Source organism: Ammodytes marinus, assembly GCF_949987685.1.
Source record: "Ammodytes marinus genome assembly, chromosome: 8".
NCBI lineage: Eukaryota > Metazoa > Chordata > Actinopteri > Uranoscopiformes > Ammodytidae > Ammodytes > Ammodytes marinus.
In genome coordinates, this window is record NC_137212.1 from 19,851,939 (window position 1) to 19,864,435 (window position 12,497).

General features: G+C 44.2%; 1 protein-coding gene across 1 annotated transcript; it reads left to right on the forward strand.

Annotated features, from left to right (window-relative positions):
* Positions 1–1,188: 1,188 nt before the first annotated feature.
* LOC307254434 (uncharacterized protein) lies at positions 1,189–11,981 on the forward strand (the record flags this gene model as incomplete). Its single annotated transcript, XM_080032826.1, has 21 exons — positions 1,189–1,317; positions 1,426–1,483; positions 1,568–1,750; positions 1,957–2,085; positions 2,418–2,558; positions 2,730–2,855; positions 3,552–3,674; positions 3,870–3,992; positions 4,185–4,325; positions 5,288–5,410; positions 5,597–5,719; positions 6,288–6,413; positions 6,806–6,934; positions 7,034–7,126; positions 7,347–7,442; positions 8,063–8,158; positions 9,788–9,883; positions 10,852–10,953; positions 11,067–11,172; positions 11,534–11,650; positions 11,871–11,981. 21 exons carry the CDS (start codon positions 1,189–1,191, stop codon positions 11,947–11,949), a joined length of 2,439 nt encoding a protein of 812 aa, XP_079888952.1. The 3' UTR covers positions 11,950–11,981.
* Positions 11,982–12,497: the final 516 nt, after the last annotated feature.

Consider the following 12,497-nt stretch of genomic DNA (forward strand, 5'->3'; position numbering starts at 1 on the left):
AGAGCATAATTCCTGGACAGGATGTGGAGTACAGGCAGCCCTCCCCCCCCCCCCCCCCCCCCCCCCCCATAACCACACACACACACTGCCTTGAAGCTGCGCGAGTCCGCATCTGGAGAGGATTGGAACTGGAAGCCCGTTTTGGCATCTGGATTACGCTGGCTCCGTCTATCTCCTGGTGACGCAAAGGACGTTAAGAAATGCGAGTGAGTAAGTCGACCAAAGCGCTAAAAAAGTTTGTTCTCTGCTTATGTACCGCATCATCACTACTGCAACTGACTACAAATGCACTCTTTATGGCTCTTCAGTTTCTTGTCGCGCAATTTTTCTATACAAAAAAGCGTTTCTTATCATCATATAGCCTATTAAAGTCGATCAGAATTCAGAAGACTTGATGTAAAACACGCTTGCTGTAGCCTATTGCTGCTGCTGTACGTTTCTTTTGTTCTATGCAGACAACCCAGGGGGGTTGATGTTAACTTAATAACAGGGTGCTCTTACAAATCCTGTGTTGTATTGCATGCCAAGACATGCACTACATGGCTGCTCTGACTGCTCCACACAGTTCAAACGAGACTAATTTAAAGCTATATTGCGAAACTTTTCATATACATTAATGTCAGGTTCATTAAAGCCATTGCTAAATGATCAGCTCCACAAAACTCACTGTATTTCTCTGTATGGCAGCGTTCACAAACTGGTGACCCCCTGACGCTGCACAGGAGCTCAAGAAGCGGCAACAAAATGTTTCAGTTGTTGATTGTACTGCTAAGAAAAAAACATAAAGCAGAAGGAATAAAATCCATGTGCAATTGTCAAAGGCTTAGGCTACCTCAGGTAGATGCGCCAACAGTGTTTTTGTAATTACTCAGAATTCATGATAGGGGTGGCAGAAGTTGGCATTAAAGCTGTAAATGTGGGATCAGAGATTCTGGAGAACACTTGTCAAAATAACTTTTTGTCAATATCTCTTCACGATCCGCTACAGAGGAGATATTCACTGATTTTGACAAAAAGTGTTTTTGACAACAAGCGTTCTCGAGAATCGCTGACTTAACCTTTAACTACAAATGCATTCGGCTTCTATAGTAATTCATTGGCTTTATTCCTCACTCACCTCTCCAAACTGTATTTTTTCGTCCTCCCCCTCTCCACACACACACACACACACACACACACCCTCAGGTGATGACTCACCCTGGAACTCTCTTCTCTGCCCTGCTGCTGGTCTTGACTGTGGCCGAACCCCTGAGCAGCCCTGATCAGAGTCAAAATGAGGTCCTGAAAGGCACAGAGGGGGAGCTCACCAAGATCCAGGCTAGTGACCAAGAAAAAAAACCCTCCGAGCCACTAATGACATTTAAGTGTCTGTCCAGTTTGCCACGGCAGCAACTAAACTCAGTCTGTCGCTCTCTACTGTTTTAGAACCAGGTCACGGAGAATGCCATCGGAAATCTCAGCGACACTACGCCAACAACCACATGTGAGTTTTCTTTGGGGCTTTTTGCTGCTGTTTTCTTCTCACGTGCCCTACAGTTTCTCCAAAAACTGACCTTTCACATTTTAGCAGCTCCCTCGACTACTAAGGTTCCCCCCAGCTCCACTGTGGCTCCTGCTTGGTGTCCAGAGAACCAGGTGATGCTGGATAACAACAGCACAGGCCGTGGCTGTCCCACTGGCATGGTGCAGGATGGGGACAAGTGTACCTGCCCTGTGGGCTTCACTCTGGAGGGAGACGCAGGGTGTCACGGTGAGAAAGGGCAGATATTCAGGAGGAACGCACAGCTGTACAAAGCACAACATTTACTGCTCTACAGGGAAACAGGAGATTACATTAATGTCAGGGCATTCATGGGAAATGTGGTTTTACGTTTGAGCAAGTAGCATGACCTTGTGTGAGCTGTACGATGTCAATGAGAGGACGCTTACGACATGTCCCTTGTTTCTAATGGACAGATGTGGACGAGTGTAAAGGAGAGGGGCCAGGACCGTGTGGACCCCATGCCAGCTGCACTAACAGCCTCGGCTCTTACTCATGTAGCTGTCTCCGTGGTTACCTGAGGATGGTAACTGGAGGGTGTCAGGGTTCGTTAGCATCTATTTGTGTGTGTGTGTGTGTGTGTGTGTGTGTGTGTGTGTGTGTGTGTGTGTGTGTGTGTGTGTGTGTGTGTGTGTGTGTGTGTGTGTGTGTGTGCGTGTGTGTGTGTGTGTGTGTGCGCGTGTGTGTGTGTGTGTGTGTGTGTGTGCGTGCGTGTGTGTGAGTGTGAGTGTGAGAGAGAGAGAGAGAGATAGCCAGAGAGAGTGTACTGTATGTGAACAAGAGCAAGTTGGAAAGAGAGTTTCAGTAGGGATTATCACTTCCACTCATACTCTGTGTAGTATGGTCATCATGCATGTGTTCCTTTCGGCTTCCACAGATGTAGACGAGTGTGCTCTGGCTGCAGTAACTGGCCTGGAGGCCTGTCGGGGTGATGCAGAGTGCAAAAACACGCCCGGCTCCTTCAACTGTTCGTGCCCCTCAGGATATGAAATGGCTGTGAATGGACAGAACTGTGTAGGTGAGGCTGATGATGACATCTGGTGCATCGGTCTGGAATGAGGAGTCTATGTAAAATGAATTACTTTGAGAGGACTTACTGGCCATTATTGTGGAAATAACTCTGTGACACTGATACAAACACACGTGAAAGCTGCCTATTTATAGTCCTGGGGTTTTCTCCCCTCTGTAGATGTGGACGAGTGCAGCTTGCAGGAGCTGTGTCGGCGCGAGCTGGGAAACGTGTGTGTGAACACTCCGGGCAGCTTTGTGTGCCAGTGCCAGCCAGGCTTCAGAGCAGAGCCCCCCGCTTGTGTTGGTGAGTTTGTCGCTAGGCCTCACCACAGCCGCATAAGACGGATGTCCAGACTTGATCTACTGTTGTGAGTTTCACATACTTCGCTTAAGTAGACTTAATAACTGCTGACAGGAAGCAACGCTTCACATGGGAAGAAAGCTAAATTCAGCTGCTTTGCTGCCTGCCGGCTTTATTACTCTGTGTTTTTGTTTTCCCAGCTCTCTCTGCCCTCGTTTACCTCTTCTTTAATGACTCATTTCCTCTCTTGTCCTCTTAAATACTCCAGTTGTTTTCTTTAAGTACACCTCCCTTCTGTGTTTCTGCTCTTCCTGTCTCAGGTCCTGTGTGTGCAGACTACACTGTGTGTCAAGGTATGTGATGCTTTCTGTGCTGAACACATGCTGCTTACTTTGGAAGGCTTTTATTGTGTCAAGGTACAAACCAGATCACAAGCACAATGTCCCCCACAGGGGTGTGGAGTTTTGGGCACAGAAAATATTGACTTGAATTAATACCAAAGCTTCACACTGTGTTTCACGGACACTGTTTCAAACGGCTTATAACTAATATAGGGACATGATTGAGGTTTGGTTACATTTTACACAAATGATTGTTGCTGTCAAATTAAGTGAGGTTGGGGTTTGAACAGACATCAGGTGCTTTTAAATCAGAGCAGTCAAAGTCATGTGTCCACAGCGTTCTCTTTCTCTGTCCCAGATGTGGATGAATGTGCGGAGGGTCCTGCGGTGTGTGATGGTCAGGGTGTGTGTGAGAACACGCTCGGGAGCTACAAGTGTGTTTGTCAACCAGGTTACCGGGGAAACGGCACACACTGCGAAGGTAAGTAATTAGTCCTGATGTCCCTCCATGGAAAACTCTGTTTCGTGTAGACCTGGTGTGTGCATGTTTTAATATGAGCTGTTATGCCTTTCCATTAAAACCATCCCAAGTGGCAGAATGATGTTTGTTGAATGGAAATGAACAGTCTTGGATTTGTTTTTGTTTTTTAAACATCCGTGTCTTCTCCCTTTCCAGATGAGAACGAGTGTGCACTAAGCGGTCACGGGTGTGACAGCAACGCTCGCTGTGGCAACATTATTGGCTCATATTTCTGCCAATGCTACCAGGGCTTTAATGGAGATGGACACTCTTGTTTTGGTGGGTACCCACAACAGTGTGTGTGTGTGTGTGTGTGTGTGTGTGTGTGTGTGTGTGTGTGTGTTTTCCAAATTTGCTTGCCACTTCAGTGTCTCTTAAGTGTCCGCCAGTGATTCTTGTTTGATGCATACAATAGTTGCATGTGCCAGTAGCACTTGTGCACACAACACCCACCAGACCCTGGCCCTTCAGGATTGTCCTTGTTTACAGACATTGACGAGTGCACTATAAACAACGGCGACTGTGAACACAAGTGCTCCAATGAACCAGGAGGGTACAGATGCCAGTGTGCCTCAGGTTTCCAGCTGGACCCGGATGAACACAACTGCACAGGTACAACGCAGCTTCGGGAACAGGGTGCACAGCGACCTCAGACATGGGATTATCTTGGGTCCTTGCTTCACATTTAAAGAGGTTTAAAATACTAAATAAGAGAGTGTTTATGTGATGAACGGAATAGTTCGACATTTTGAGAAATATGCTTGTCAACTTGCCTCGAGTTGGATGAGATGATGTATGCCGCATATAAGGCTAGAGGGGGCCAAAGCCAGGCACATAAATGAAGATTACTCACCATCACAGAAGTGTCGCCAGCTGAAATAACTTTATGTACTAACATAGATTAGCCAAGATATTTGATAGAGTTTTTAAAATGGCATTTACTTTAAAGGTATATGTTGTAAAGTTTATGAAGGGTGACAGCAGTGGTAACAGGCCAGGAAACATAGTAGTGTAGCAGCAAACAGGGAAAAAGTGGACAACTTGATTGTGGGAGACCCGTCCCTACTCCTGAGCATCGGCCACTCTGGAGGCTGTAGAATTGGGATCCTACCCAAATGGGCTGTGTGAAGGCACAGTCCTTTAAAAAGTACAACTATCACAGCAGATACATCACATGCAATTAAAGTGACTTTTGCAGCCTGTGAAATCATTTACAGACTAGTGTTTCTGCTTTCAAAACGAGCTGGAATCCCCCAACGTGCACCATGGCGAAGGGGACTTCAAAGTCATCCTGCAGCTACTCAATAGAGGGCATCAAAGGGATCGTATCTCCTCAGAGCATTATATCAAAAGCCAATCCTCAAAAACCAATGCCAAAGTTTTGGTCCCTTGAGCCAAACAAGCCGCCTCTTGTTATCTTGTCCTCTGTAGCAAACCCCTCTCATCCAGCCCTCCAAGCTTGTTGAGAAAAGTGATTAAAAAAATCCAAATCCAAATAGTGTTTGGTCTTCATTCTGAATGAGCAATTTCATCATCATAACAACATGTAGCTAAACCTCTCTCATCCCCCCCAGATGTGGATGAGTGCTTGGTGCTAAATGGAAGCTGTAAACACATTTGCATCAACACTCAGGGCTCTTTCCAGTGCTCCTGCAGGCCCGGCTACCAGCTGCACATTGATGGCAACACCTGTGTGGGTCAGTCACTCTTATTTTACTTACTCATTTCAGTCTATAAGGAGGCTGTTACAAACAAATCTCACTTTTCCATTATGTGTGTGTGTGTGTGTGTGTGTGTGTGTGTGTGTGTGTGTGTGTGTGTGTGTGTGTGTGTGTGTGTGTGTGTGTGTGTGTGTGTGTGTGTGTGTGTGTGTTTGCGCTCAGACATTGACGAATGCAAACTCCAGAATGGTGGCTGCTCTCACACCTGCAGCAACTCTCCAGGAGGACACACATGCCACTGCCCTGCACCTCTTATACTCGACACTGACAACCTCAAGTGCAGCAGTACGTTTGTCATTAAATGTGGTTCTTGTCTGATTTTACATCAAAATTATATAAGAATTTGCATCTATTGAAAGTTTTCCCCAATAGAATGACAATTGTTCTTCAATTGTCTTATAACTTAGATTTTCATTCATCCTAAATATCACAGAAATATTCCACATACAGCGGTCTTTTGGGCACAGAATAGACATAATTACAATCTTATGACTACCCGGGGTGTACCTTTCCCGGGTGTCTCTCTTTTGATCAGATAATGTTAAATTGTAGATAGTTGTTTAAAAGCTCTACAAACTATTTTTGCTATTTAGAAAGAGAAACTTGGTTATAATATAGGCCTGTTGTGGTGTCATCAAATGTTTTGTTTTGCCCCTCCAACAGCCCAAAACAATTAACATATTCAGTTTGCTTTTGAAATTAGACAAATAAAAGCAGAATATGTCCTTCTAAAAAGTGACCGATGAATCTTTCCTAGCAATCAGCCAATCTGTCTGGCTCTGCTTAGTAAAAAAACATTGATCTAATCAGTTTTATTAAATGTTTAAAATAATTACTTATTGACCTAAAACAGATGTCACATCTTGCAACCTGAGAAATGGTGGCTGCGACCACATATGCTCTGTGAGGGCGGAGGGCCAGGTCCAGTGTGGCTGTCGAGCGGGCTGGAAGTTGGGCGAGGACCTGAGGAGCTGTGAGGGTGAGACACTTTCACTCACTCTTCCACCAGCTATGCTTAGTTCTGATCACACTGTGTATATGCAGTTTTTACCTGGAAATCAAGTCAAATGAAGTCATATGTATGCAGAAAATAAATTCCATCACCTCAGACTCCCCTATCAGGAGAAACAAACAGCCCTAAGGTTCCCTCAGAATTATTTTGTAAATATTCATTGCTGTAGTCAGATTGACAACAACTAAGAGCTGGATATGTAAAAAAGGCTTCATTCAAAGAGGAAGCGATTAGCTCCCGCAGCCAAGTTTCCCATGGTCGCTCAGCTCCAAAAGCAAATGGAAAGACTGATTTACAGGTTGCTTTGCTGTTTTTAAAAAGTACGCCTGTTTATCCATCCCATTGTCTCGTGTCATTAGACGTGAACGAGTGTGAGGACTTCACAAATGGAGGGTGTGAGCAGCTGTGTGTGAACCATCCCGGCGGGTTCAACTGCACCTGTAGGGAAGGCTATCTAGTACGGACCGACGACCTCACCAAGTGCCAGCGTGAGTAAAACATCAATCATCTGACGTGTCCGCCATGAGAAATATCCTGGTTTCTATGAGGGGTACAAAACATGAAATGATACTTCCTTGTCTTTCCAGCTGTGTGTGAACCTCCCTGTAACAATTATGGAGTGTGTGTGGCCCCCAACAACTGTGACTGTCCTCCCGGCTACCCTGGACTGGGCTGCTCAGGTAAAATATCTAGACTGTTCTGATGTACATGGATAACATACATGACAAAGAAATAGCTATCTAATCAAATATATGTTTGAAGTTTACGACTATATTGTACTTGATTTTAAAGTTGAGCTGAATGGAAGTCAGTATAGTGGGGTAAATTGTTGAAAATTGCTGCAGGTAGGCCGATTGGATGTGTTTATTTTGTCTGATCTGCTTTGGTTGTGTATTTCAGCCATGTGCTCCCCGCCCTGTGCCCATGGAGGGACCTGTATGCGCTGGAACAATTGTCTGTGTCCTCCTGGCTGGAGCAGGGCAGGCTGCCACACAGGTACTCTGACATAAACCTCAATGAAGACCCCTCACTTTTAATTCAAGATAGCGCTGTATAGACAGTGTCCATGAACGCTCAGCATGGGGTGGATTAGTGTTAAATTGAGCAAACATAGAGTAGACTGTTAAAAATAATGACCAATTACAGGAAGAAAAAATCACCCTTAGAAAAATATGATTTTCTGCACTGTGCTAAGCTTATACTCCTATTTTGTGTTGGCAAATTCATACCTATATAAGAGTACATGCTCAGGCGCATTGTGCTCCTTTGCTATTCATTTTACTACTCGAGATCTCTGTCTTCATAACGCGTCTTCTGTGTTTTTTTACGGAAACCTGTGTGAAAAGGAAAAGATTTCCCTCGCTTTGAAACCTGTATATGAAAAGAATGATTTCCAGGTATCCCTTGAAAAATAGATTTTTAATCTCAATGCGTTTCTCCTAATTAAATAATAATAATAATAATTTACGGACCACTGAAACCTGTGTAAAAAGAAAAAAGATGTATCTCACATCAAACTAGTTGGATTTCCTTTCAACTTTTGCCATTCTCATCTCTATTTATTCTGTGACATCAACTTTTCTTCATGTATCTTTATTTGACCGTGTTTCTCCCAGCGGTGTGTGAGTTGCCCTGTGCTAACGGCGGTCGCTGTGTGGGGCCTGAGACCTGCCAGTGTCCCTCCGACTACACCGGCCGGCAGTGCCTCTTGCGTGAGTAACAACCCCAACCAACACATCTGGCATCCGTTAAGGTGAGAACACACCGGGCGCGTTGGGTGTGGTGGGCGCGTTGAAAAATCCTATTTTTGCATAGGGAACCATTGGTTGGGGCGCGAGGATCCGTTGGCCGCGGCAAAGCGTTGCTTTGGGCACTTTGGGCGCGTTGCCAAAGCGTCACCGCGCCGGCAAAGCGTCAAAAAGCGTCACCGCGCCGGCAAAGCTTCAAAAAAAAGATGAAAATATTGAACTTTCAACGCTCCGGCGCGTGACGTTTAGCCGCGTTGGCCAATCAGCGGTGAGCTTGACCCTACGTCACTGGCAGAGAGCCGGAGGACAGAAAAATCTGAGACAAAATGGAGGCGCAAATAATCACCGCTGTGTGTGCGAGACCGTGACAACACAGAGGCAAACACCGAGTAGGAAATGTATTTACGGCTGGCTGCCTGGTGCTGTATGAAGCAGCTCGGGGTTACAAGACGTGGGGAAAGTGAACCAGGAGCAAATAATCACCGCTGTGTGTGCGAGACTGTATAAACACCGTGGAGTTAATGCGGCTGGCTGGTGATATGAAGCCGCTCGGGTGGGGAAAGTGAGCCAGGAGAATGGGCTTCCTGGTTAATTCAGTGAATATGTGTGGCTGTGCTTAAGCCGATAAACCAAGTTAGCACCGGTCGGATAGCGTTAGCTAACTCACCCGGCTGTGTGCGGCCACCACCTCCATATAATGAACCCAAACATAACGGCTAAATCCGGGGAACTTTCACAACGAGTACAGCGAAGCACCGGTGTTTATGCCTGCCCTATAGGCTATCTACGCCAGCCACGGTCCCGTCACAGCCAGGTAATGTAGGCTACTTGCCTTTATTTTCTACTGCCCTGTGCACAATGCTGCTGTAAATGTGTTTGGTATGGTGCTGCCTTGCTGTTTGTGTTCATTTCCGAGTGGCGTGAATCTGCAATGCTGTTTTAAGGCTATTTGTTCCGTTCACTTGCTGTTTATTTGTTTTTTGGCACAATTGTTGGCCGTGTAGGTGTTGTTTTTGTGTGGACATGAACGCTGTTGTGTCGGGTCGGATCTGATCGCAGCCATGGTTGATTAGGGGAATAAATATATCGGGGGAGACTAGCTGCGTAGCTCCGTTCCTCGGACTCCCACAAAAGATAGAGCGCAGCGATGGGGATTATCTCAGCCATGGTTGATCAGCAATAGAAAAAGCGGGGGGAAATAAGTTTCGTGCGGGCTCATCTACGTAGGCCATGACGTAGGCGCGTTGCTTTTGGGCGCGTTGGACCATTTTTTGACACAAAATGACCACGCGCCAGATCGGGCGCGTTGGTCGCTTTGGCCCAAAGCGCCAACGCGCCCGGTGTGTTCTCAGCTTTAGACCAGGCATGCTCGTAACGGGGTGTGGGGGTAAGGAGGTCTAGTACCCTGCCTCCATGCTTGTAAGCAGCACTGCCATGGTAAAGTATGGGCTGTATCATAATGGAATGGAAACACACAAGTGCAGCCATCATTTTTTATTTTTTTTAGATTGCACGTTACCTCCAAATGTCATTTTCCATCACCTGGACTACTACCTCTGTGTCTCTTCATCTGTGTGTTTGCGTGTTTTGCAGCCCTGTGCACTCCTGCGTGTCAGAACGGGGGGAGATGTGTGGATGTCAACAAATGCACATGTGTTGGTGGATGGCAAGGAACTCGTTGCCAGATAGGTGAGATTAGACTCCCTGTATCGGACTATAGCCCTTGTTATTTGACTAAAATATCAGATTCACAAGGCTCTACATACAGGATCCATATTCAACCCATGTTTCAAAACAGTTACATTTATACAGTAAATATAATTGTCACAAGCAAATCATCGTCAAAGTAAAGGTCAACAGAATTGTTCCCTACTTACAACTAATTTACACCAAACAGGAAACAGAATAATAAACTAAAAATGATGTACTGTAGATTGGAATAGGTATATGATAAAAGGTTAACTTCACTTTACTCTCTAAAAATCATCAAAATGTGAGCTAAGAATTTACTTCATCAACCCCAAAACACATGGAAAATGTCAAATTAGTTATGTATATTCATGTGTTTAATCATATCTTAGGACAATAATTGAAACATTGGCTTTGGGACCTTAAACAAGAGGTCCCAAGAATCTTTTTTACTTTCTTTTGTGATGCCTTGCTTTTTTGTGGAATACAGTTTACTCTTGTGTCTTACGTCCTTTAAAAACCTCGAAACTGAAAAAAATTGAAAGGCGGGTAAAGCGCTCTATTGTCATAATAATAATAGTTTCTCGCTTTCTCGTTTTACAGCCCAAATTTTCAAATAAAATGTTCAACACCAATAGCTTATAGTGAAGTCAAAAGTTGTTATTTAAAAAAAATTATGTTTAGCCTTAAAATGGGGATCTGGAATTATTCTATTATCAATTTGAAATTATTTACCCTCCCAAGGTTAAATTGCTTATTTAAAAAATTGTCCAGTGTGCAGATGAGCTGCTCCAGGTCACTGTATTCTCTAAATACTAAGTAACACTGATGGCCAAATTCAAATTGTTTTCCCCTTTTAAGGTAAGTAACCACACCTACGTTGTTGTGTGGTTATGTTGTAGAGCTGAGCTGTATTTAGTGTGATAATTGTTGAATACATTCCTGTTTAATCTTTTGTCATCTCTTAGAGCCCATCATGTGTCAGAAACCTTGTAAGAACGGTGGAAAGTGTGTGGGCCTCAACAGGTGTCACTGTGCCAAAGGATTTACCGGAAATATTTGTGAAACAGGTAAGTATGTGTGTGTGTGTGTGTGTGTGTGTGTATGAGTGTAATGTGTGTGTGAAAAAAAGATTCTATGCCTTCGCTTTGCAATAATACCCTTGGGTGTGCTGTGTCTGCAGCGGTGACCACCCCCTGTGTACCACCATGTCAGCACGGGGCCACATGCAGTCCTCACAACACCTGTACCTGTCCAGAGGGCACTGCAGGCCTGCGCTGTGAAAAACTGTAAGTGTCAACAACAGGTCAGACTAATCATTACAATAAGTGGCACTGTAAAATTAATTGGGATCTTCTTTTAAATTTTGCTTTCCACAATAGTGGCAAGTAATTTGCTAAAAAAAAAGACCAAAGAACAAAATAACCTACATTAACACCTAATGTGGTGATAATTATCACGAATCCCAACGATATAGTTTTTGCAGAAGAAGAAGAAGAACAAATGATTTATGTCTGACACAATAGACTCCTGTATGACAGAATCATTGACATCATGTAATAACGTTTTCCACCATAGGTATCATATGATACAACTTCTTATTACTTGTTCTCCTATATTGATGTGTATTTGTGTTTGCATGTGTCTTAGGACGTGCCCCGTAGTCACCACTGTGGTCAGTATGGCTCGAGCCGTACGAAAAGCGGTTAGGGAGAGCTACGTTGACCGCTGTGGACCCCTGGGAGTTCAGCTTTGCACTAAATACAGGTTAGTTTTTCCATCCTCTACATTTAAATAAAGTCGTTGACGAATTTGTTTTTATCTGTTTGCAATGGTAATAAATTGACTTTCTAAAACTTTCCAGTCACCTACTCCATATGTACAGGTTGAACACGAGTTACAGTAGCATTTGTGGACGATGATTTTTTTTACAAACGTTATATCAGTGTGTAATTATAATGAGTGTGCTTTGTTGTTGTGTTTACAGGCTTAACCAAGCACGAGTCTACCTGCAGGCCTACAGAGTGGGCTACAAAGTCCAGTGTCCGGAGAGGAAGGGCAGATAAATGTTGATGTTGGTGAAACATTACGAGGCAACACACGAGAACTGAAATGAGACGAGCTGTGAATCATAAAATGAGATTTAGCTGACCCAGAGCGTGGGAGCTGCGGCTTCCCTGAGGGCAGTCTCACCCTTGAATCAGACCTCTATGATGAGAAAGCGGGACCAAGGCTTTATCTTGAAGGCTGTTTATTTGTGTGCTGTGTAGCCTATGTATCTCTACTCTCATTTTTGTACACAATCATGTGTTGTTTTCAAGTCGTTAGAAATATGCTTTAGTGTTAGTGGTAGCTGAAAGGGTAGGCCTATTAAAGGTTCCATGTTTGACTTTTTTACTAAATTCTGTTAATATTTGACTGACTCGCTATACTTTTACCAGATGATTGATTATTCTAATCCAGTCCCTTTTGTCAGTTTAAATATCTTAAAAGCAGCAACTGGCCTACAACCCATTAAGGCAGTTTTGCTCTTACTAAAATGTGATTTTTTTTCATCTCCTACCTTGTGGGTCAGTTGTGCCTTTTTGGTGTAGCACACATTTTAATTTTTTAT